At 40.2% G+C, this 27080-nt stretch overlaps 1 protein-coding gene across 6 annotated transcripts in view; it reads right to left on the bottom strand.

Annotated features, from left to right (window-relative positions):
* FBXL4 (F-box and leucine rich repeat protein 4) overlaps positions 1–27080 on the bottom strand; it is a 110448-nt gene that overhangs the window by 34781 nt on the left and 48587 nt on the right. For all 6 annotated transcript variants that reach the window (XM_067530064.1, XM_067530060.1, XM_067530061.1 and 3 more), the window contains 2 exons: positions 26686–26930; positions 12744–12957 (listed from right to left, as the gene is read on the bottom strand). In XM_067530064.1, coding sequence (XP_067386165.1) covers positions 12744–12957; positions 26686–26930 — 459 coding nt within the window. The remainder of the gene's footprint in view (positions 1–12743; positions 12958–26685; positions 26931–27080) is intronic.

Raw genomic sequence — 27080 nt, 5'->3', positions numbered from 1 at the left:
AAACAATAGCTCTAAGAGGTACTAATTGACCCATCCAGGTAAACGGGTTAACTCTGAAACGTAAATAGAAAAATGTTAATGTCAATATTAACTATTTCACCACTCACCATTTAAGAAAAAACAAGAGAAAACATATTTACTATCTGTTTCTCATGCCTTACCCCAGTGGCAAAAGCCCCAACTGGCCCCTACTCAAGCTGCTGAAATTTCCAACTTGCACCTGACCTTTCTGCCAACTGAGCATCATTCATAAGTACTACAATCATATTAAACGTAAAACAAAAAAAGTTTGTGTGTGTGTTGTATAGTGATTTTAATTTAGCAAATTCATAAATTTCAACTATTATAAAACTGTCTTTGCAGTAAAAATGAAAACTTCTGTTGTCTCACCACAAACTAGGAATGTGTTTAGACTATCTTGTAACATGAAATACATACTCTCACATTACATCCTACAAATATTTAATCAACAAAGATGCTGTCACAATTTTTTCTAATTTGTAATTGTGGATTTGGTATCTAACTAGAATATAATTTTGGCTACAGTATATATGTGCAAAGAATACTTCCAGATAAGGACTAGATCAAGATAATGTTCGTGCTCAAATCATAATGATGTACATTGTCAAATTACTGCACACAATAATACTTTCATTGTTCATTGTGCACTTGAAATGCATCAATGCCAGTAAGTGCTGAAATTATGCTGTGAATGTGTATTCAATGAATAAATATTAAAGAGACACGTATCAGCAAATACCAAGACCACCAGCACAAAAATCCCAGAAGCATAATGTTGGTCTTAAATTAGCAGAATATAATTTCTTTTTTAAAATGTGACTGTGAGGCTTCTTTGGGTGAAGTTACAAATTGTCTCAAGAACTTTCAGAATTTAACAGGCTTTAGGAACAAAGTATTTACAATGTTTAAAGGGCATCTTGGAAATATCATATTTTGATTTAATGGAGAAGAACGATAGTCTTGTAGTTAAGACACGGGACTACGAATTTCTTCCTGTATGACCTTGGGCAAAATCACTGAACCTCACTGTGCAGTACTTTCCCTACTGTAATGTGAAGAATAAGAATGCCTACGTACACAAGGCTGATGTGAGCTTCACATCGTAAACTTTGGACCTGAAACTACAAACAGTGTTGCACGCAAGTAACTTTATTCCATGAGCAGTCAATAAGACTACTTATGTTTGTAAGTATTGGCAGAATCAGGACCAGGGCCATAGATGATGAACTGTCTGGACATGAACCTTGTCTTCTAATATGTTTGCATAGCAACTATGGTCAAATACAAATAATGAGAAACAAATAATAAGACTCCTAACATTAACCATTTCTCCTCTACAATGAAACAGATAAAAATATCCTTAGAAACAAAAACTTTGTTTTTAAAATCTTTTCTCACTATTTCTGAATTCAAAGAGACATTATCCATTCAAGGAAAATCATGAATACTGAGAACAACAAGTAACTGTAATAAGAATCATTTTGAGATTTATATTAATACATGTAATATATTAATGTGTAATATATTGTTAATCTTATTACATGTTATTCCCAAACATTGTACTTTTACACTTTAAAGTATTACATTAGGTACAAATTGTGAACTACCACCAACAGTTTTGCAAACAAATTATTCACTAAGTATTATGATGACCATTATTACATTATTACAAATTACAAATACATTATTACAAATGTTTAATACTGAATAATACACAGAATAGCAAACAGAGTACAACAAATATTCTAATTTTAAGGCAAAGAAATTTTTTTAAAAAACTGCCATAGAAGACAACCCAAGAAAGGTACCACTAGAGAACTAGTTGCACTGCATTTATTCCCAGGCAGAGCTAAATGACCATGAAATTACATGCAAAATCCATAAACTTAAGTACAGTAAGGAAAATGAATCCTTCAGTATGTTGTACTATTTAAGCATATGTCCAAGTTCTCCACTGAGTAACATAGAAACTGTCATACTGTACCATACCACTGATTTCTCTAATACAGTAGTCTGCTTTCAGCAGGGGCAAATACCTGATGCTTCAGAGGAAAATGACCACTCTTCTCACTATGCACTATGTCCTTAGCCACTTACACAAAGCCGTATATGGGAAGAAATTCCTTTCTGATTGTAGCAGATCAGTTTATGACTTGAATTCTGAAATATTTTTATTCAATTTTGCTTGCATAGCCAAAAGTTTTATTCATATACTATTTAATGCTCACCACATTAAAAAAATTCAGCCACAGTGTTTATCTTGCTGATTTTTGACAATAAATTACTCAGGTTGTCTATATGTATGAAAGGATATTTCCTTTTATTTGATCTAATTTTACTGCTCTTTAATTTCACTGACTGTCCCACAGTATATAGTGAGGTAAAGGAAGGAGAGATCATCTCTCATTACCTCTTCCTAATATTGAATGCTTCAGTCAAATTCCCTCTCTCTCTCTCTTTATCATGTTCTAATAACTGATTCCAGGTTTTGCAATCTTATCATGTGGTTCCACTCACTCCATTAACCATTTTAGTCGCCATTATCTGCTATACTTTTCCTAGCCAAGGAGGGTCTCAGGAAGCTGGCTAAGGCTTGGGGTAAGACCGTCTCCAATTAAAACATTGGATGTTTTAGTTAACATTTAGATTTACAAATATCCACTCTTCCTTAACAAGTCTCTTTGAACAGCTCTTTGTCCTCTCTGCATTCTGGATCTTTTTATGTTTTTTTGCTGCAGTTCTTTATCATTTCTAGGGGTGCTGCTACTTAAGTCACTGGTTTAGGGGGTCCAGAGCGGACATCAGAATCTATTTCTTTCCCTCTCTAGGTAAGGGGGGACTTCCTGATGAAATGAGCAGTTGAAAGGGGTTAGGCCAGACGATGGAAATGTTTAGCTCATAACTTTCTTTCTTGTGACATGGATGTAAAGCAGGACTTTTGGTAACATCATCATTCTTATCTCAATCATCAAGCTCCCTGACATGAACTAGGAGCAACATACTACTGATATCTTCCTGTCTGCCTCATAGTCTCAATAGTTATCATCTCAGAGCAAGTCTAGATGACTTAGTGGTAAAAATGCCAACATTCAACCATTCCTAGCACCAGTGCAGCTGCACCACTGCTAAGGTAGCAGTAGGAGAATTGCAGAAAATCTTGAATGTAAATAATACCCTATCTTACTTGTTGCATCTTAGACTAAACCATAAGCTCTTCAGAGCAGAAACCATGACTTTTTGTGTGTTTGTGCAGCAACTAGTATAATGAGACACCAATTCAAACTGGAAAAATACTGACGGAAAACTTACTTATCGTCAATACAGTGGAAGATTTGTTTAAGAGGAGGCCATTTTTGTAAAAACTTAGCACTGTACTTCTGCCAGACTATGAAGCATTTTTATTTTTATTGGACAGATAAGTGCTAGTCATAAAAGTTTCCTGAAGTTTGATTAATAAGTGGGTATTTTCTGCACATGGGTGTCAGTGTTACATCTTCATCCTCATTTTCTTTGCCCCTTTCCTTAAAGTATTTTTCCTGCATGCTAAGAAATTTGAGTTGATAAATGACTTCCTATCCCATAAGCAACTCACAAGTTTCCTGTCTGATTAGTTCATGTTATTTATTAGAAAATTTACCTTGTATGATGTAAATTGTTTGTGACCAGCATCTACACACTACTCACAAAATTGGACAGTCTACATAGGTAGGTTTGCCTCTAAATTAAATTTCTTTTTAACTATCTACATATACAGTCATACCGAAAAAGACAGTTAAGAAAACTAATCTTAACAAGTCTAGTGATATTTTAGCATATATTTGTTCAGACAAGTCTACACGTAATCTTAATTTATCTGGAATTACGTTTCACAAAACTGTAGCCAGGAACAATACAATTTCCTGCTATTTTCAGATCATACCTTAGCTTTTTAAATTCCGCAGCAACTGATCTCAGATTTTAAACATTAGCTAACTAGGAAAGTAATTGACCACTTAAACACACAGCTCATTCCATAAATTAAAAAAGATCTACTTCAAGTAAGTATCTAAGCATTGATTACTGTACCACCTGATGTTGACTGATAACAGGAATGTAACAATATTTAGCTGGACCTCCAAAACACAACTGATGGCTCCTTATGCAACTTTAATTGCATGCCCCTTTCTGGCATCTAACCAAAATGTCAGTTTTAAACTATGACATGCTTTGTCATCCCCTGACAAAATTAATTATCTACACTTATTCATCATTCATTAAAGAGCACCTATCCAAAACTTAATGAATTTTGCTAAATGTTAAGAATGCAAACCACATTAGTCTAAACAAAAGCAAACCCATCAGCCTCCCTAAAAGCAGGAAAAGAACAAATCCATCTCAGCCCAAAATATTAGCTTCTTGGCAAACAGATCCCTGCCCCCAGATCACCACTTCCTTCCCAAAAGCCTGTGAGAAAAAATGACCTTTGAAGTATGCCCCAAAGGTCAACAGCTTTGGGCTATTTTGGAATGGAAGATGAGAGTGATACATAAATTCCAAAGCTAAAGGCCTCTTACGGAGAACTCTCTAACAGTAGCAGCTCCATCTCTTCTAAATAAAAGAGACTCCAGCTTTCAGACATCCACATAAAAGTGGCAATCCAGCCTGGAGAGAGAGATGGTCTCTCAGACAGACAGTCTCAAGACAATTAGAACTTTATAAATAAAAAATACCACTTGAAACTCCACCCAGAAACTAGCAGGCAGCCAGTGCAGATCATGAGTTCACAGCGAGAAATTTTACATAACAAGTGAGCAACCGCATTCTGCACTAGGTTCACTTCTTGAGTTGATTTCTGGTGTAATCCCACATACAATGCACTGCAGTAATCTAATCTCACTGTAACACAGGCATGGATCATGGTAGCATGCAAGTGGTCTGATTCAAAATAAATTATTGAAATCTCAAAAGAGACAGTGAAGCCTAGTGGACAGAGCACTGAACTGGGATTCAGAAGACCTGGGTTCTATTCTCAGTTCTGCATTGGCCTCTTGAGTGATCAAGAAGCAAGTCAATGTACCTCTATGCCTCTGTTTCCCCATATGTTAAATGGGGATTTAAAGCACTGAGATCTATGGATGAAAAGCGCTATGTAAGAGCTAGGTATTAATATCTTCTCTTCAGACATACATGAGACTTAAATGATCATCTAACAACAGGTAGGGATCCAACATTTCTCACAGACTCTAGTAATAAATGGTGAGAACATACCTTCCTTTAAAGTGACAGATATAACCCTTGCCATATCTTCTAATTGTTTCTCCCAATTTACTAACATCTCTCATTTTATCCAGATGGAATTTAAGCCACTGAGCCCTCATCTATGTTCCAATCTCCACTGAATACACTAGGTAGAACATTTGAAAACATTGGATGGGTCAGATGAAAGATCTGTAGAACTGGATGTTGTCAGTATTTTGTAGACATCCCAAGCCATATCTCTTCATGGATACTTTAAACAAGGGAATGGGGTAGGGACAAAGTTTAGAGCATGACAATGTTTAAGGGGTATTTAATCAATAGTTGAGGACAAAAGATCATTATAATGTCCAAGTAAGCCATCAATAGATTGAGTTTGCTGGGAAAATATCTCCCTCACAGCCATTTGGAAACACTCAGGTTTCAGTAACCTCCAAGAGTGGACCATCGAAAACAATTTCCTTACCCCAAATGGAGAGGTGCACTGCAACCTGAAACTGCACAACACCTCAACTGGCCCATGACATGGGTAAAATTTTCAGTTGTTCCACTTCCACTCCCAATAAAAACACCAGTCAAGAATGTGACCAGCTAAATGAGTTGAGACAGAAATTATGGGAATAGTGGCTATGAAATCGTGAGCTATGTTAGAAGAGATGTCTTCAATTAAAGTGACTATTAAAGTCACTGAACATTATAAACCTCAATAACTCCAACATCACCTTAGTGAAAAAAACATGGTTACTTATCAGTAACTGATGTCCTTAGAGATGTGTTGCTCATGTCCATTCCACTATAGGTGTGTGCACGCGTCCGTGCACAGCTACCACAACTTTTTTCCCCTTAGCAGATCCCGTAGGGCCGGGTCCAGCACCCCCTGGAGTTCCGCACACATACCACGGTATATGAGGTGCTGCCAGCCCTACGCCCTTCCACTAACTCTGGCGGCAGGGACAGCGGGTGGGTTGTGGAATGGACATGAGCAACACATCTCGAAGAACATCAGTTACTGGTAAGTAACCTTATTTTCTTCTTCGAGTGCTTGCACATGTCCATTCCACTATAGGTGACTAAAAAGCAGTACCTTGAAGGTGGGCTGGAGTTAGCGGTGAGCTGCCTGCAGCACAGCTCTGCCGAAGCCCGCGACTTCCTGCGCCCATTGGACAGAGGTGTGGTGGGACGTGAAGGTATGTGCCACCAGCCTAGCAGCTGCTCTGCAGATACCCTGTCCTGGAACAATCAAGATGGCATCTGTTTAACCTCTCCTCATCTTTAGGAGGACTGTATGCAGGAGGGGAAAGGCGGGAAAGTGAATATGAAGCTCTCTGACCGCTACAGACGGATGGCGTTGACGATCACCCCCGCCCCTTTACCACGGAGAGAGCAGCACTGCAGACACCTCGTGCTGCAGTCCAATACAGACAGATTCTCCTTGGGGAAAGCCCCCCTCCAGATGGTTGTAGACGCCCTTAGTGGGCACAGCGACTCCTTGTGGTGAGGAAGAGCGACCCCTGGATGCGGTCCGCCTCATTGTTCCTCACCCCCAGGAGGTGATCACCACCAGGTCCTAAGGACCGATAGGTTCCCTTCATAAGGTTGACGAATGGGCTCCCTCTACCTGTCGATGTAGTACATGGTCGCTGTACTGACTGTCAGCACCTGTACCGCCCTGCCCTCGATAAAGCAAAGGGACATTCCTCAAGCCCTGTGAGCATTTTGCAGATTTTTACATTGGTGTGCCGACTTCTCTCCTCCTTGGCCAGATGCCTTGTGAGCTGAGGTCAGCGCTGATATGGCACTTCGGCCTCTGCCCGAGACGTCCGATATCAGGGTAAATGGAGGTGCTTGTTCCATGAATGGAACGCCCCTTCACACATCCCGAGAAGTCGTCCACACAGTGCGGTTGGGGCAAGGAGGCCTGGCCTGGGAAGCAACCGGTCACGCCGATGCATTCCATAGGCTGCACCTGAGTCAATGTGAGCTATTGTTTGTTTACTGGCAGGACCCACCAGCCGCAAGTGGCGCCTGACTGGTTCACCCTGCTCTGGACTTGGGACCTGGACCTGCCTCTGATTATCCAATTATTCAGGTATGGGCAAATCTTGCACCCCCTTTTGCCTCACGTGCAGAGCTACCACTGTCAGGCCTTCGGTAAACACCCTCGGGGCTGAGAACAGGCCACAGGGTAAAGCTGTAAAGCATTAGAGGGAGCCAACCACTACGAGGTGAAGGAAGCGTTGAAGATATGTGTCCCTGACATCCAGGGCGGGATACCAGACACCTGTATCCAGTACTGTAGCTGGGGAGACCATTGGAGACTTGAGTCTTTTGTGGTATTTGTGAAACGACATAGGTCTGACACAGTCCTTAAATCCCCTTTTCTCGGGGGCGAGGAAGTACCTAGAGTAGGATCTCTTCCGCCATGCCCTGAGGGACCTTTCGCTCTGCTCCGGGCTGAGGCGGCCTTAACCTCTTGGATGTGGAATTGCCACTGAGAGGGAGGAAGGGGGAGGTGTCGTGGGGCAGTGGGGGAAGAAGGGGGTGGAGATGACCAGGGGGCCTAGCCCGCCGAACTATATCAAGGACCCAGTGGCCCGGAGGTATCCTGGCCCACACGAAACGGAAGGAGGGTAGAGGCTAGGGCGCTGCCCTTGCGTGCCCCAGCAGAAAGGACCTTTTCCGATTGCCCTATCGCTGAGATGACCCTTACTGAGGGCCTAAGGAGTCACTCGGGGCAGATGGTGTCTCCTAGACCCCTTGACTCTGTCTCATTGCCCATAGGTCATAAGATGACCATGGCTGACAGCTCTCCTGCTGCTGTCCCTGGGGACCTGCCTGACACCTAAAGGTCTGTGGCATGTAGCGGCCCAGGGAACAGAGCGTGGACTTGAAGTCCTTCGGATGATGCAGGTTTGCATCCATCTGATCTGAAGACAAGGCTGACTCATCCAAAGGAGGGCCCCAGATGGGCTGCTGGACCTTTGGGACAGCCTGGGATTGTAGCCACTAACCTCTGAGCATGCCAATGGCGGGGGGCTGAATGAGCAGCACCTGAGGATGCCTGGAGTGCTGCTCTAGTTCCCGTGTACCCTCTTGTGCAATGGTATACAAGTTCAGCGCCTGCTACCAGGCAGAGCCTCAGCAAAGCAGCTCATTGAGCCCCCCAGGGGCTCACCTTCTACTTGCTGGTAGTGCTACTGAATAAAAATTTTTCTCCAAACAAGTCTGGCTTGCAATCACCCTTGTTATCTGGAGTAGAGCCCAGCTGCCCTGCCTATCCCTGTGGTTGGCGGCAACCACCACCAGGGACTTGGGGCAGGGTGGTGAACAAGTATTCAAACCCCTTGGCTGGGGTGTAATACTCTTCTTGGCTCATTTAGGTATCGGGCTATGGAGGAGGAGGTTTGCCACAAGGCCCTCACTATCTTGAGCGTCCCTTTGTAGACCGGGAGGGTTACCCACACTGTGAGGGCCCACCGCTAGCACATTAAAGAGATTGCCTGATGCTCCTTTAGCTCCCTCGCCTCCAGCCCCAAGTGGGGGCCACCTCTTGAACAGTTCCCAGTGTGCCCTAGAATCAACCAGGGCTCAGGAGCATGCTTCAATCGGTGGGTGGGGGGGCGGTTCTGCAGGTCTGTGGGGCCAAGTCATTGTCCGAGGGCAAATAATGGCCCTTTTCCTGTATCCGAGGCACTGACTGCATCCCTGAGGGGTTGACGGACCGTGGTCCCGTCCCCCCCAAGGAAACCCCATAGGCCTCCATACAGCCATTGGGGTGACCATTGCCTCTGAGGCCATCTGGGGCTATCTGCGCCTGGAGCTCTGGCACCTTTCGTTGGTGGTGGCTCCCCCAGCTACATCATCCCCAAAAGGACACTGAGGCACTGTCAAAAGGCCATGGTGGGGCTGCCCCAAAGGCTCTCACTGTGCAGTACCATTACTCCAGAGAGCATCCCTTTGACGTCGACGACCTCAACTACCAGGTTCGACGTGGGTGTTGCGGCCGGAGCAGGTGTACGGACAACGCTTTGGCAAGGTGGGCTGACCTAAGCATCATCCTGGTACCGAGGACCTTGCGCTCTGCATGCATCTTGGCGCCGAGTCAAACTCCAGCAACCAGGTTCTGCCCGGCCTTGGTGCAAGGCGAACTCCTCAGTGCCGAGTCTGTCTCTGGCCACCGAGTCTGGTGCAGCCTCATTGCAGGGCAGATCCTTGATGCCAAGGCTGTCTCCAGCATCCGGGTTCAGCTCTGCCCAGTGAATTCCTCAGTACTGAGACTGTCTCCGGTGACCGGGATCAGTGCCGCATCATTGAGGGCGAACTCTCCGCTGCTGGAGCGGAGGGATGGATGGACCTCACCTAGTGCCGGGGCGTTGAGACCAGTGTCGGGCGGGCGACTTTGCTCTCCACCTTGATGCAGGTCGGTCCAGCGACCGCTACCTGAGATAATTTCTATGGGAGCGTTTCTGCTCTAGCTTAGGAAACTGGTCTGCAGGAGATCTTCCTCCCCGTACCGGGGTCTCCTGAGCCATTCAGGGGGTCCCAACATGGGCTTCCCCCGTAATGCCAGCCCCTTCTCTCTCGTGGAGATATGGGCAGCGGTGGCGTCTGCAAGGCCCACAAGGCTCTTGCCGCCTGACGGCTTCCGAGTTCAACGGTGCTGGTAGGTGCCGAGGGATTCCCCCACTCCCAAGAGTCAGGGAAGGCTCCCTGGCTGGAGACACTGGCTCAGGCAGCGGGTGTCCGTGATCCGACCTCAGTATGGATCGGTGCTCCACCTGCCTACTTAGACGGTGCAGGGGAGTATCCATGCTCCGAGCACTGATTCCGTCTTTTCACGGTGCCAAGTCGGGTCGGCGCCGACGGTGCCCTCTGCACCGGTGGCATGCTGGTACTGCAGCGGGTTCGTTCAGAGCCGGTCGGGGGCTCCATGAGTGAGGCTTTCAGGTGGATTTCCTGGAGGTCCAAAAGCCTTGCAGATCCGTTCATCTCCTTACAAGGGTTTCGCCCCCTGCGCTTCAAGCAGTGGAGGTCACTTGGCGGGAAAGCCTTCCCTCTGGAAGCACATGGCTTGAAGCCATGAGACCGGAGCATACCCGCTCCTGGTAAAGTCTCAGCTAGACTACCTCAAGGTTTCTAACTACCACTAACAACAGTTATTAAGCTAACTAACTAATTAAGACATAAAATCATTACTTAAAGTTCAAAACACGGGGAATTAAGCGCTTGCAGTGCAAGCAACAGGCAGTTCTAGTAACTGTCACGAGCAGAAAGAAGGAACTGAGGGGGCATAGGGCTGGCAGCGCCTCATATACCACGGCATGTGCGCGGGACTCCAGGGGGCGCTGGAGCCGGCCCTATGGAATCTGCCTAAGGGGAAAAAAGTTCCGGCAGCAGTGCATGGAGGTGTGCACACACCTATAGTGGAATGGACATGAGCAGGCACTCAAAGAAGAACTAATAATTCATGCAGGGACTTTGCAGTTGACACTAACACTGGGATGCACATGCAAGACAGATATGCTGTATTTCGGCTTGGTAGAATTCAATTTTTACTTTTAAAAAAATATTTTTGAAGGATAATATTAATGTTTACTCTTAAGCTTTATTTTTCTATTTTATCTATTTTAATTTTTACAGTTGCACAAAATTATGGATTTTAAGCATTTTTATGTGTATTAATGCAAATTTTCAGTTTGAGAAATCATAGGGGATGCCAGGCAACAGGGAGTGTCAGACAATTATTTAATGACAATAGACACTGAGATTCAAAAAGTTAAATCTTTTTAAACATTAAAACCCAAATTAGCATCATCATGTAAATAAAAACATACAAATTAAATATCCTTAAACTCAGCTCTAATAAATTTCAAGCAGCATTTTTCTTACTTTGCCTATCTATAAATTTTGATTATCATCAATATAAATATTTTTCATTAGTTTGTGTCTATAGTGAAATCAATGTTTACCAACATTTACCAATAAAAATTGAATCCTTCCAAGCCTAGCTGTATTTGATCTAGTTTAAAGGTGAGAAACTTGTACTTCTGGCTGGATGCAAACAGCACAGCCAAAATAATACTCCCCCCTTACCTAGCTCATTCCCCTCCTCTTCTCAATTTCTGTGACCCTTTGCTTATCACCTCTACTCAAATTGAGTTATGCAAATGCAATATTTCAAAAACAACTGAAACTAGGAACTTCAAGCCTGGCTTGCTTTATAGTTCTCACTGAAGAGAGAAGAAAATCAAGTTTGAACAAAAGCAGTTCAATATATGTCAAGTTAACACTTAGGGCCAAATGTAGTCCTGCCGTAAACTGGTACAACTCCTACTGACTTCAGTCAGAGTTGCACTATCTAATGCCAAGGATGAATTTGATCAAGTTGGAACATATGACATGTGTGTTCAAATTCCTTCCCCACTAAACTTTCTTTCTTTCTCATTTGTTCATTAGAATGCTCAAATTCAAACTGTAGAGCAACTTGGAATGCTGTGCATACTTAGCTGTTTGGTCTCTTGGGTTAAGGTCACCTTGGTTAAAGGGGTATTGCTAAAAGTCTAGATTATAACCTTATAATGCGCTATGAATAAGAAGTGGGGCACAGCCGCAAAGCCTCAGCAGCAGTCTAGAAAATGAGTTCTGACTTAGAGAATCACAAATATAAAAACAAATAAAAGACAGTTATATAGGCCTTAAAAATATGACACTACCTTTGTTATGGGAAATAACATGAATAAAGCAGTTCTGGTACTGCACTGGGTTACTTTATAGAACTACTCAACTACAATAGGGATGTTTATACTTTACTTGAAAATATTTCAGGTCCAATACCTAAAATACTGACAATTAAAAAAAAAAAAAAAAAACACAGCAAAAACAACGAGAGTCCAATAGCACCTTAAAGACTAACAAATTTCTGCGGCCATAAGCTTTCGTGGGCTGCAACCCTCTTCGTCAGATGCACCAAATGGATGCACCCGATGGAACTTTTCACCAAAAAAAAAAAAAAAAAAAAAAAAATACAGTAGAACTTTACTAATTAGTTACATTCTAGATATTTTTAATAATTAGCAAATTAATTACTAAATAAGTTTGGTACATCACAAAATGTGATTTGCTCATTTATTTTGTCAATTGCAGTTTATAATTAATGGCCTGATATTTTGAAATGTAATAGTAAATGCGCTGCAGTATATTATGTAACAGTAGGGAGTTATTACTAAGACTTCATTAGGGCACTTTAATTTTTTCTGAAAGGTCAGGAAAAAACATCAAACTTGTATGTGGATTATAAATTGATCAGAAAAATAAAGTTCTACTATTTTTTAAAAATCCAGAAACTATCTCGATAAATACAAAATATCAAAATACATCACTTTTTGTCTGCATTATTCATATGATTCTAATTTATTAACTGTTAGTTAAAGCATTTACAAGCAGGAATTAAAATACTTCTTGTAAAGGTTAAAAATAATTGTTCCTACCTCTACTTTTGTTCGATAAAGGATGAGACGCTTAAGACTGCACACTTTGGAAATGTGGTTGAAAGCCTGAGGTGGTAGCTTATCACAGGAGGAGAGATTTAATTCCTGAAGGTTTGGACACATCTCAGCAATGACCTCCAAGCAAGTCTCATTGAGGAAATGGCCACAAGCCAACTCAAGGCGCACTAGTTCAGAGCCACAAACTTTCAGGAACCTGTAAAAAGCAAGTATCATGTGAATTAAAAGGGGAGGAAAATACAGTTTTCTGTGGAAATTTTGGAATACTGTCAAAAATAAGTAGATACTGTTGAAGAATATTTTTTTGACAAGGAAAATATACAACTGCATCACTTACCTACTGTTAAATTAATCTGCAAACTAACAATATCCATGGTTAGGTTAAAATAAGTTGATTGTAACAGACCTGTGGAAATTTTAAGGCACTTGGAAGAGAGGAAGAGGAAGAGAGGAAGGTGATCAGGAACAGTCAACATGGATTCACCAAGGGAAAGTCATGCCTGATTGCTTTCTATGATGAGGTGACTGGCTCTGTGGATGTAGGGAAGGCGGTGGATGTGATACACCTTGACTTTAGCAAAGCTAAACTCTCTCTCACAGTATACTTATCAGCAAGTTAAAGAAGTATGGGTTGGATGAATGGACTATAAAATGGATAGAGAACTGGCTAGAGCATAGGGCTCAACGAGTAGTGATCAATGGCTTCATGTCTAGCTGGCAACCGGTCACAAGCAGAGTGCCCCACGGGTCGGTCCTGGGGCCGGTTTTGTTCAACATCTTCATTAATGATCTGGAAGATGGTGAAGATTGCACCCTCAGCAAGTTTGCAGATGACACTAAGATGGGGGGAGTGGTAGATACCCTGCAAGGTAGGGATAGGATACAGGAGGACCTAAACAAACTGGAGGATTGGGCCAAAAGAAATCTAATGAGGTCAAACAAAGAAAAGTGCAGAGTCCTCCACCTAGGAAGGAAGAATCCCATGCACAGCTATAGACTGGGGACCGACGAGCTAGGCAGCAGTTCTGCAGAAAAGGACCTGGGGGTAACAATGGATAAAAAGCTGGATATGAGTCAGCAGTGTGCCCTGGTTGCCAAGAAGGCTAATAGCATATTGGGCTGTATTAGGAGGAGCATTGCCAGCAGGTTGCGGGAAGTGATTATTTCCTTCTATTTGGCATTGGTGAGGCCGCATTTAGAGTATTGTGTCCAGTTTTGGGCCCCCTACAAAAAGGATGTAGACAAGTTGGAGAGAGTCCAGCGGAGGGCAACAAAAATGATTAGGGGGCTGGAGCACAGGACTTATGAGGAGAGGCTAAGGAAACTGGGCTTGTTTAGTCTGCAAAAGAGAAGAATGAGGGGGGATTTGATAGCAGCCTTTAACTACCTGAAAGGGGGTTCCAGGGAGGATGGGGCTAGGCTGTTCTCGGTGGTGGCAGATGACAGAACAAGGAGCAACAGTCTCAAGTTGCAGTTGGGGAGGTCTACGTTGGACATTAGGAAAAAGTTTTTCACTAGGAGGGTGGTGAAGCACTGGAATGGGTTACCTAGCGAGGTGGTAGAATCTCCATCTTTAGAGGTTTTTAAGGTGAGGCTTGACAAAGCCCTGGCTGGGATGATATAGCTGAGGTTAGTCCTGCTTTGATCAGGGGGTTGGACTAGATGACCTCCTGAGGTCCCTTCCAACTCTAATATTCTATGATTCTATGATTCTAAATCTATTAAATGAAAAAAATCCTAAAATAATCATGTATTAATTCCATGTCAAGGTAGAGATCAAGCACTCAGAACTAAGGATATTCTGAAAGTTATGCTTCCTCCATCAGCATTCACTCAACAACGTTGCGTATCCTGGATACTTTTAGTGTTCTCCAATGAAGTCATACAATAAGGTCTACATTTAGAAAGGTAAGATGAGCAGATGCAAAGTGTCTAAATTAATTTTACTAAAGCAACCCTAAAAGCACAATCTACTAGAAAAAGGGTTTGGAAAAAAGGTGTGTTCGTTTGTTTAAATTACAAACATTTGTTTTCTTACTACATGCCCTGCAAACTCAGTTTGGGAAGTCCAAGCTGAACTATGTTCTCTTCTTAGGATTTATCAGTTACCCTTGACCTCAAATGCAACCAAATATAACAGTGATCCTGTTTTGACACAATTTTAAATGACCACTGCAAATCTGATTTTGACAGTGGCCTGCAACTTTCTGCCTGAAATTTCTCATAATTAGTCTCTACCCATGAGAAAAATGTGTGTGCATTAAAGTTTGAGGTTAATTGGGCAAACCATTTGAAAACTAGGGGATCTGAAGAAAAACTAGGGTTTCATCACTGTTAGAAAAAATGTTCTATTTCTTTTGTTCTATCCACAAATAAGTCAAAACGAGCAACATAAAAACTTAAAGCTTGTTTTACAATAAATTAATCCTCAAGAAGATCTAATCCACAGGACTAGGTTGGAGTGAAAAGGTTTAAGCTATCAGAGACTGAATATTCAAACATCTAGAAATTGTGAGGGTCTCTGTATGCATTACAACTTCTGTCGGAGGTCTGCGAACTTTACAAGCTCTGTTCCACCGAATCTAAGCATTCTTTAAAAAAAGCAGTAAGATCATAGTTCCTTTTCATTGCAAAGAAAACCTTCATCATATAAATCAATCATGAGGCTTGCAAGTTTGACATTGCATAAAAATCATATATATTTTAATATTCTCTCAGTTTCAACAGTTTCTTCAAAAGAAGAGACTAGCTCAGTCCACCCCAGTGCTTCCTGGAATGATGGAGTCCCTGTAGGTAGGGGGCAGATGCCTGCTTTGGAAATTTATTTACTCAAGAGTACTTTAGAATTTTTTTTCCATTGGTGGTACCACCAATTCAGCTGGACCATGAAAACCCTACTGCAATTAAAGCTGCCGTAGCTTCAGGCATTTCAACCAATTAAAAAGGCTCTTGATCATGTTTAATTGATATAATGAAAAAATGCTTTAAGTTACAGAGCCTTGTCTACAGCAGGGCTCATACTGCTGCAGCTGAACAAGTGTTGGCCCAAGCAGGATTTATTTATTTTGCTAAATCTTTCTAGGGCACAGAAGAAGCTGGACACTTAAGAGAAGCAGGATCCAGGGAGATGTGCCCCAAGCATACTAAACAATGGGATACTTGAACTTCCTGGTTTCTTTCACACAGTGTCTGAATGATCAAGTCCCTAAGTCCTCTCTTTCCAATGATTCATTTCACCTCCTCATTCATTCCAAACTTCACATTATCACGTTCTCTCCTCTTCCCTTTCACTGTCCCTCACTTTCTCCTTCTCCCTATCCCATACCCCCTTCTTCCTCACTTTTTCTGTTAGCGTGCAAGACAAAAGGGGAGAACCCTAGAGTCGATTTCCCTTCCCCCAACCAGTTAGCACAAGAAGTAGGTAGATTAAGAAGGAGACTGAGGCACCTTCCTCTCAGACTGGAAATACCACGGCTCCCTAAAAGGAAAGAGGAGCCCCAGTACTGTGGGAGGTGCTTGTCTACAAGGTGTGTAGCTGTACAAATGTGCTGCTTAGGATGGAACCCTGGTCAGGTCCCTTTCTAAACCTCTTCAATTGTTTTTTGAGCAACCTCAGTGCCTCTCTGTGAGCCTCTGTTGTGTAAAATAAGAGTTTGATAAACACCAGTTACCCATTTGCAGTTTTCACATTCACTATAGTTGCAATGAGAAACAGCCACCTAGTGAATTCAACACTGTGATGACTGAAAAATAAGAATAGCTAGCAGGCTTTTTCTAGGACCATGTCATAGACTTTAAGGCCAAAAGGACCACTGGATTATGTCATCTGACCTTCTATATATTACAGACTATTTATTTTCACCCAGTTACCTCTGTATTGAGCCCAATAACCTTGGTATGACTGAGCATTTCTTCTAGAAAGGCATCCAGTCTTGAAGACATCAAAAGATGGAGAATCCACTAATTCCTTTTGTAATTTATTTCAGTTTAATCCTCATGGTTAAAAAACTGTGTTTAATTTCCAGTTTGAATTTGTCTGGTGTCAGCTTCCCGTCACTGGTTCTTGTTATGCCCTTTTCCACTAAATTAAAGAATTCTTTAGTACCCATTATTTTCTCCCCATTAAGGTACTTATACACAGTAATCAAGTCACCTCTGAGTCTTCTTTCTGATAAGCTAAATAGATTGAGCTCTTTATGTCTTTCACTGTAAAACATTTTCTTCAGCTCTTAAATCATCTGTGATTCTTTTCTGCACCTTCTCTCTCTCTCTCTCTCTCTCTCTCTCTCCAATTGTTCAACATCTTTTTTAAAAATGTGGACACCAGATCTGTATGCAGTATTCCAGTATCAGTCTCACCAATGCCATATACAGAAGTAACACACAACTTCCTACTTCTACTCCATATTCCCATTTATGCATCCAGGGATCACATTAGCCTTCTTTGCCAAAGCTTTGCACTGGGAGCTCCTGTTAAGATGTTTGTTCACTATGACTATTAAACCCTTTTTGGAATCACTGCTTTCAGGACACAGTCCCTATTCTGAAGGTATTACCTGCATCCCTTGTACCTAGATGCTAACTTTGCATTTGCCTGTATTAAAATACAGTGTGTTTGAATAAATCCAGTTTACCAAGCAATTCAAATTGCTCTATATGACTGCGATCCAAGCGATCCAAATTACTGTCTTCATTATTTACCACTCCACCAGTCTTTGTCATCCACAACTTTTATCATAAGTGATTTTATATTTACTTCCCGATTATTGATGACAATGTTGAATAGCATCAGTTTGAGTAACAATCCCTGCAGAACTCCACTGGAGACACACTCATTTGATGATGACTCCCAACTGACAACTACGCTTTGAGATCTGCCATTAGCCAGTTCTTAATCCATTTAGTTTGTGTTTTATTGATATTGTATAGTGTTAATTGTTTAATCAGAATGCCATGCAGTACTAAGTCAAATGCCATGCAAACCTTTCAATACATTACATCTATGGAGTTATCTTTATCAACCAAACTTGTAGTGTCTTCAAAGAATGAAACCAGGTTTGACAAGACCTATTTTCCATAAAACCATGTTGACTGTATTAATTATATTCCTATCCTGTAATTCTTTATCAATTGAATATTGTATCAGCTTTTCCACTATTTTTCCCAGGACTGATTTGAGGCTAACCAGCTTATAGTTACCCAGGTCATCCTGCTTGTCATTTTTGAGCACTGGAAAAACATTAGAACTCTTCTAGTCCCTGAAATTGCCATGATATTCCAAGGTTTATTAAAAATTAAGATCAGTAGGCCAGAGATTGTATCACCTGTAAGGGTACAGAGAACAGATATGTCTTGAATGGTTAAAAACTATTAATTTTTTCTGGCCCTCAAAACTTAGAACAATTATCCACCTCTGTTGATCACCAAATAAGACACACCTACTATTGAACTACACCTAAGAAATAAAGACACTGAGAAAATGATTCATATCATTTGAGACACTTTGTCTAAGGACCCACAGATCAGCTAAGGTTCTGAGTCCCACTCCCCAGTGAGGGAGAGTATAAATGAAAATATCCTTAAGCATGTAGGCAAGAATCTCTCTTAATTTATATATGGATAAAGTCTCTTTCTCCCACCCAATATAGCTGAAAAAAAATCTCAAAAGGTTGCTAAACAGGGTAATACCCTGCTTTCCTAGGCAAAGTGGCCCATTGCGCACTTTGAGTAGATCATGAGATGGGTGGGGAAAACTGTGAATTAAACCAACTAGAAAACTCGTGGTGAAACCCAGAAAATTGAAGGTCAGATAGGACTAACTGCTTGTTACCCCAAGAAATCCAAACCACCTTGACTTGACCCCAAACTGTCCATTTGTTTGCCTTGTCAGTCAGATCTCTCTCTATGTGGATAACGTCTTCTGTTGTGGGACCTAAATGATGTGAAATGTTTAATACAATCAAAGAATGTATGGACTATGTCCACTAGGGTTTAGAAGATAGGGGATTTTCTTTGTTTTCTTTCTGAACGAGTGTTGCCCTGTAGAAGTGGCATGAGTCATGGTACAAGAAGGAAAGAGAACATTAAGAGAGATGGATACCTGACTAGGGCAAAACTTCGAATTAAAACAAATTGCTTTAAAAGGGGGAAATTGCAATTAATGTGGACTAGTGCTGAAATACAATCCATGAAATGAAACAAACACCCTCCGATAAGAATATGATTGAACAAATTTGTTTCACACCAATGCCATCTACTGGATATTGATGGAAGCAACAGAGAAACAGAGCAGAAATTTGAGCATTCAGCTTACAAGTGTCCAACAGATATTGGAGGGTTGTCTCCCGGAATCAAGGTCTACAAAATGAAGGTCACCATCCATGTAGGACCTGAGCTGACTGAATTTAAGAAGAAACCACAGAATCCAGAAGCGCAACTGATGACCAAGCAAGCCATGTGGAGAGGACTCTTTCTTCATTGCAGGGTTAACAAGATAAAGCAAAGTGGTGAGATGTCATTTAAAAGACTGCATTTCTCCTTCTGTCTTTAATATAAAAAACTGAAGGTTGTCATGTTTTTGTCATGTTGTCATGAATTTACATTTTAGTGAGACCTCAAGTAACCATACTTTAGAACTAACTAATTCTCTCCTTTATAAGTCCAAGCAAATTGGCCTAAGAGAAAAATCAATTTTAAGCAATTCCTTTGATAGGAAAGGGACAAATTTAAACTATTCAAATAGCAGAGACCACTACACTCTTAAGCGTGCCAGTAGTGATCTGCATTGTTCCTGCTGAGCCTCAATCCTAGTCTATAACAATTACTTGCAGGACTGTCTTGGGTGTGCTCAGAATATACCTAGAACATTGGTTGCATCTACACTTGACTGGTGAACTGCTGATTGTATACCAGTGTGGTTCTTGGTAAATTAATAAATTGTTGACTGGTTAAGAATAGCCAAATGTCCTGATCTGAAGAATACTGTTCAAGGTGAAAAATGACCTGAAAAGAACCTAGAGTTAAATTAGTAAGCTAACACTCCCTGGATTCACTAAAAAGGGGTTATCCTCTTAGACTGCACTCTTATATTGGCTATAACACTTATACAATTAGCAAATCTAGTTTGTTAGATTTCAACTTTAAAATCTAACTGGTACCAAGGCAAGTTCATAAAGCTGATCCCTCTCTCACACTTACACAGCCAACTTTTTTAGGATTGGTGGAAGCAAGTTGCCCTGGCCTGATTTAAAACTGTTTATCCCAAGTAAATGATGTTTCACATTTTCCTTGTTTACTAATGTATTGAAAAATACTTAATCATCCTCATATGATATGAGAACCTCATCCTACTTTCCAAATACTGAAGAGAATGATTTATTTGAGCATGTCACTTCTGCCTTTTCTCCATTATTAACCCTTTTACCATCTCCATGTAACAATGGGTCTATACCACTGCAATCTCACCCTGCTCATATCCATTTACAATGCTGCTACAAAGATTATTTTCCTGGCCCATCGCTTAGAACACGTTACCCTCTTTTTTATATCTTTCCAATGGCTTCCCCTTCTCTATAGAATCAACTTGCATTCACTTTGAAGATGCTTCACAGTTAGATGATGATAACCACCTTTACCTTTCATTCACTACAGAACTCTCAATGCTCGCCTCTGATCAGTCCACGATGCCAGCCTCTATTGCCCATCTGTTAATTTTTTCAAACAAAAACCTTCATGCTTTCTCCTATACTACCCCACATAACTAGGAGATGCTCCCCATAAACATCTGCAAAGTCACATTATCCACCTTCAAATCCATCCTCAAAACTCTCCTTTGCTGTGATGCCTACTAAATCTTGAAAATGGTTAGGCTGCTAGTGTGCAGAGACCACTGTTTCTCGTGCTGACTAATACTTACTCATTGTTTACTCCCCCGTCGGTATATACATATGTGTGTTTCTTGTCTTATACTTACCTTGTAAGCTACCTGGGGTGTTTTCTTTTGGTTCTGTGTTTGTATAGTACCTAACACAATGGGGTCCTGGCCCATGACTAGGACTCCTAGGTTCTATAGTAATACAAATAAAATAAATAAATATATAAAAAATAACACCAGCAGTAAGATTTCTTTTGTTTCTAATATACTTAAAAATGCCTTTTTATTGTCCCATGGCTGGCAGGGCTAAGTTTTTTCCTGCATGTCTTTAGCTTCCTTTATAAAATATCTACACTTAACTTCTAATTTATATTGATTACTATCTATTTCCCCTTTCTTCCATTTACTAGATATTGCTTTCATATTTCTAATTGCTGTCTCTGCCACTGGACCAGGATGGGCTTTCTTGGTTATGGAATCCTGGCAATTTGGCCATCTAATAAACTCTTCTTAAAGAACTTCAAATTTTCATTTAAATTTTTCTTTTGATATTTGCCCTCCCAATCAATTTTGCTCATAATTTTCCTCATTTTTAGGAGCTTTGGAGGCACCAAGTATATATATGGTTGCAACTGTCCTCTGTTTTCTCCTATTGAATGTAACCAGGTCATGATCCTTGGTCCCTAGGCAGCCACCAACTTCCAGTCCAATGATTAATCCATCTTTATCTGTTATGAGATTCAAAATAGAGTTTGTTTCATGTTGGGTGCAATATCTTGTGTTAGAAAATCATCATCTATACATTTTAGAAACACTAATGATGTTTTACTACTGGCAGCATGAAAACTCTTCCACGTCTCCCAAACTGAAGTCCCTCATAACTACACATTGCCTCTTTCCAAACTCTTCTTGCTCTCCGGTTTGATTTGGTGGTCTATAACAGATCTCCCCCAAATTTTCTTTCCTGGGCTTTGTTAGTTAGAATATTGATCCCTATGCACTCAAGAATCTTTGGTTCTAAGTTACTTATAACTCAAAAACAGATAATGGTGACTTTAATGTAGTGTGCCACCCTCCTACCTTCCCCTCTCATCCCCTCTCTCCTTCCTAAACAGGTTATTACAGTGATGTTAATATTTCAATATAAGAACTGTACCACCAGGTTTCAGTAATACCATTTGTATCAGATTTGTTTCCATAAATGAGAAATTCCAACTCCTCTTAGTTATTACCCAGACTCACAGCAATGGTTTATAAGGGCTTTAAAAAATGTTCCCTTTCACATTCCTTGTCATATCACTTCAACGTGTTCACAAAACACTGAGTTTGAATTTTTACTGCATTTGTCCCCTTCGAACCCTCCCTTTGTGTTGTTAGTTGACACTCTCCAGATTGCTCTAGCTAGTCTCCAACCAAGAAGACTATGCCCCTACCTGAGAGATGTAGGTCGTACTATTCATACAGCAGTCTCTCCCACTGGAATGTGGCCCAATATTCCACAAAACCTAAATCCTTCAGCTTCATACCAGTCATTTCACCTCCATTTTTTCTGTCTTCTCTGGCTAATGGGACAGAAGAATCTATAAGAAGACCACTTGGACTTTCCTCTTCTTCAGCAACCTTTCAAGATCCCTGAAGTTTTCTATAATTTGTGTTGTTCCATGTGATGCCACGTCACTGGTTCCAGTGTGTATCATCATGAGTGGAGACATGGCAGATGACCACATAATCCCATCCAAACTTGCATTTACATTTTATATTTGCACCCTAGGGAGAAACATACCATTCTGGTGTCCCTTGCTGGATTCTCAGTCCACTCTTCTTTACGTGGAGATGCCCTACATACCTTGCAAAAGAGTTCTATCTTTTAAGCAAGACAACAACTCCCTTCCCTCAACTTCCCTTTGCAGCTTCATTACTCTCCTTTATGTAATATCCAATGACAGTAGATTCCAGCCACTCAGCTTCTTTCTAATCACCAATGACTTCACACATTACTCTTCCTCTCTTGGCTTACAGAGCTTTATAACACCATTTCCTACTAGGCACAGCAGAACCTTGGTACTCTTGTCCCTCTGACCTGATTGTTAAGAATAAAGTTTCCATTCACATATTTTAATTAAATCCTAAATTTTCTAGTGTCAAAAAGCTTTTACATAATCTGAAGTATTTACATAAATATAATGTGTCATGAAGATTTTAAAAAGGATTAAGATGAAAAAAGTTCATTGGATTGTGTTTTTCCTTAAAAAACAAACTCCACTTTCCCCCTCCACAATTAAGCTAAATTATGTACTATTTCCAGGCTATTAATATCAGCTCTAAAATAGCTAGCCTCAGCCTTAAATGTCTGCTCTACTCTCTGAAACAAACCCTAGAATTCAAGAACACAGGCAGTTCTGTGTTTTGCTATGCTAGCTTTACAACAGATATCTGGGAAAAGAAAGGGACTTTAATTACATTATGAAATATAGACATTATGAAATCTAGACAGTTTCAAAAAGCAAGTTAAAAGCAATTTCTGTTACTATACCTGTTCCTGTCAGCAATTTTTTGTGTTTTGTTTTTTTTTTTTTGCAGTGCATGAAATCCAAACATTGCACACTAAAAACTGAAAGTATAACTTAATTCAATTATTTTCATTGTAAAAGACAAACACTCAAAAAGTAAACAAAGAGCATAGAGGGCGACATGTAAATTAGATATTTTTACTGTTTCACTTTAAATAATCTAGTGTATAAAGATAAAAACCTGTTTTCAAAATGTAATTTTTAGCTGAAAGTGTCCCTTTAATCCAGAGGTATTTTTCTCTTTCACCACAGAGCATTTGTACAGTCTTGATAAATTACACAGAATCACTGGATCCCTTGCCTCACTTTCCTGAGCAGGTCATGTCCATCTACACCGACATTCCAGTGGTGTGAATTAATCTACCACATCTCTAACACCAACTGAATAATAATTTTGTTTATGTTATAAGACTTCTCATAGGCTCTTTCTCCTTACATGCCACACTTGTCATTTTCACATAGATACATCTAAGATTATTCAAATAGTCACCTCACTTTTTAATACCTTCTGTCTCTCCTTTTTTCATTTCAGTTCCCCTCCCCACTTTATTTCAACCCAAATTATAGGAGTTTAGCTATTTTCTGTAATACTCTGAAGTGAAACAGTTGTGATATTCTTCTTTAGCCTACATGGACATTATCAATAAGTTAAATAACCATGAGTTTTGCCTTAGGATGTTCACATGCCTGAAGCATTCTATTGTCTCTTGACACTACAATGTTTGCTTTAGCAGATTTCGTAAACTATTCCATTTTTTTTTGAAACCCTTACATTTTAAAATAATTATTACCAAGAATATTTATATTTTGATCAGTTAAACAGGTAAACAAAGAACGTTTCTTAAAATCATCTATATATAGTTATTTTAGAGGGACACTGCTGACTTAAATAACATAAGATGAAATCCTGGGCTCACTGAAGTCAATGGGAGTTTTGCCACTGGCTAAAATGGGTCCAGAATTTCACCCACTGTTAAACTTCAATGTAACTATGCCCTTTAAAGTACTGTAACTGACCATTTGAAACTTTACAATTCCTGTTAAAATTTTGTAGGCTGCGTTCTATCCGCTTTCATATGAGTGGATCCCCAACTGACTTGTGGACCAGTAAGCACTTCATGGTTACTTATGCAGCTGCTTCTGTTCCAATGGTGACATATACGGCAGTATTGAAACTGACATTTCAAATTAATTGTAATCCTGTCCAAGTCTCTCAGAAATCAAGAGGCATTTTTCACCAATTAAAACACAAACACCCAGGCACATCTTTATACACTACATGGATCTTACTTTGTCAGATTTTATTTTTTTGGTATAAATTCAGCCATGATCAAAATTGCAGGGGATATCAAAACTTCAGAGGTAGTTAAGTAAAGAGGAGGACAGAGTGAAACCATCTAAGTGATCTGCAGAAAATAAAGCAGTAGACAACAAGAGAAGATTTTATACTAATAAATTTAAGGGCCTATGTCCATTAAGAGGAAATGGACATCACAGTTACATAGGGAGATCTTTGATCTTTTCTGCAAAAGGCGTTTACAATCTGGTCACTTGATTGCTTCTCTTCCTTTGCTTACTCAAGTAACTCCACCAATCAGCACTTGTTTCATCTCAGCTAGAAATCCACCCTTCTTAACCAGCTATTAACTTCTCTAGCTATATTCAAATTCTGAATAATAATTTAAAACAAAAACTATGTTCAAAGTAGGATTCCCAGATGGGCCCAGGTCTCCACTATCTGGAAATGGAGTTTTGTCTAGCAATGTCCAAAACCCAGACCAGATCAGACATATCTGGGCAGTTATCTGGAGAATCCCAGGACCAGAATCTCAGCACCTTGTGCCCAAAAGCTGTTGTCAGAGGAAGGTCAAAACATTCTAATAATGGAAACATGTGAAACTAAGTGTGGCATGATAAAAGGCCACTGGATAGAATTCCTCCATTGATGGAGGACCATCACTACCCAGGAAGTGGCCATATTACAAAAGGAATTCACACTAATGCCTAAGAGAAATGAAAGTCCCTCTAATAGCTACGCTCCCTTAAAACATACTCAAATGCATTTAGCAATGACCAAATGGGAGGCAGTCTTCCGTTTCTTGGGGTCAGAAAATGACAGAAACAGGTCAATGCCCAGTGTTGAAACGGAAAACTTTGTCTTCTTAAAATTATTTATAAAAACAGAAAAATACATCTCTACAAAACAAAAGAGATGAAAACACACAGAGTTCAAAATATGTGCTCCCACAGTAAAATATTTTTAAAAAACTGGATCATATTAAAGTCCATACAAGATTCGAGTGAAAATCCTGTGTAAATGGTATATTTAAAAAAAAAAAAAAAAAAAAAAAGCAGCTCACTAGTCTTGATTCTTGAGGGTATGGTATAGCTGCATGACTAAGAAGCCTTGGGCAAAAAAACTTCCCAAAAATCCAACTGGCTGCATGCACCTTTTCTGCATGACTCCTAAAAATACAGATCATTTAGTAATTGTCTCCAAGGTCTGAGAGAACACTTTTTTCTCTTAAAATTGTTATAAATAAATTTTGTTCAGTTATGAACGTAAATAAGCCATCCTTATTCAGAGATTATTCATAATCAAATTATGAATATTTACCATTTGTTTGGGAAATGCTGACTACAAATCACTGCAGCTTTACATAACACTCCAGTGATTACTAAGGGCCCCTCTCCTGCAAGCTACTTCACGTGGGTGGATTACTTTGCCCACACAGAGACTCATTTACTTCAGTGGGACTCATCATAGGATTAGGGATTCAACCCTAACATAAATCAGTTTGTTGGATCCTGGTCTAATGAATGATCTGAAAATATAATCTGATACATCACTTACTAGCTCTGTCCCATGTGCTAGTCACTGGTGTTTAAACTAAACCTATCAATTCACTGAAAGCACATCTTCAGTAATATATCTGAGTTTGTGCTTTAGTAACTTACAGGAGCTCTTTTTTTTACAGTTCTCTTTCACACAGTATACAGTGGGAAATATAATCAGTTCAATATCACAGCAATTCCAAAATATCTACGTTTAAAGGCTTAATCTATATAAAAGGACAATTCTGAATGTATTACTAGTGAAAGAGATTTTCTATAGCATAATTACAAAAGGAGTTTTTCAATATCACAGAAGAAAGTTAGCATGAGTTCTTATTAAGAGAAACTTTTCTGCATCTATCATTTGGCATGCACAGATATGTTAAATATTTCTAATCTATTACATTAAACTTATTTCTGTTGTTGTGTGCAATCTCTTATTGTTTTAACTGGAGGATGTATTGAAGTGAATGTTTCCCTATATCAAAAAATCCTGCCATTCATGGTAAAATGCAAAGAAGTTGCATGCCTGCCTTTTGATACAAGTGTGAGGTCTAAAGGCTTTTAAACGTTTAGTGACAAAATTACTGAACAGCAGCTCTGCAATCAGAGACTGCTGAAATACCTCAGTACTTTGAGCACTGACCTGCTAAATCCAGAAACAGAGATGGCTCCCCTGTTTCCTGTCCAAGATAAATTCAGCCACTGGACGAGTGTGCAGCGAGACAGTAGGTATTCCAGAGATGTGTCATTTATCCTTGCCCAATAAGGTTGTAAACTGAGGTGAATGTATTGTAGAGGATCACAGCAATGCTGATATAGTAGCTTACAAGTCTGTGCTAGTCTACACAGGTCTGGTACAGTAAGGTGACTCAAAATCAACTGAATGAGCTATATTAAAAACACAAAAAACAGATCACAGAATTCAAAATGTGAAAGGTAACTTGCAGAGCAATAAGAAAATATACTCTAATTACAAAGAAAGGTAAATCTTTTTATTTAAAGTAGTGTCTCAAATAAATCATAGATTAACAATTAAAT

The sequence above is a fragment of the Emydura macquarii genome, unplaced genomic scaffold (genome assembly GCF_026122565.2).
Source record: "Emydura macquarii macquarii isolate MOO-44397 ecotype Brisbane River unplaced genomic scaffold, CSIRO-AGI_Emac_v2 contig_3019, whole genome shotgun sequence".
In the NCBI taxonomy this organism is placed as follows: Eukaryota; Metazoa; Chordata; order Testudines; family Chelidae; genus Emydura; species Emydura macquarii.
This window is presented reverse-complemented; position numbering and strand designations above follow the sequence as displayed.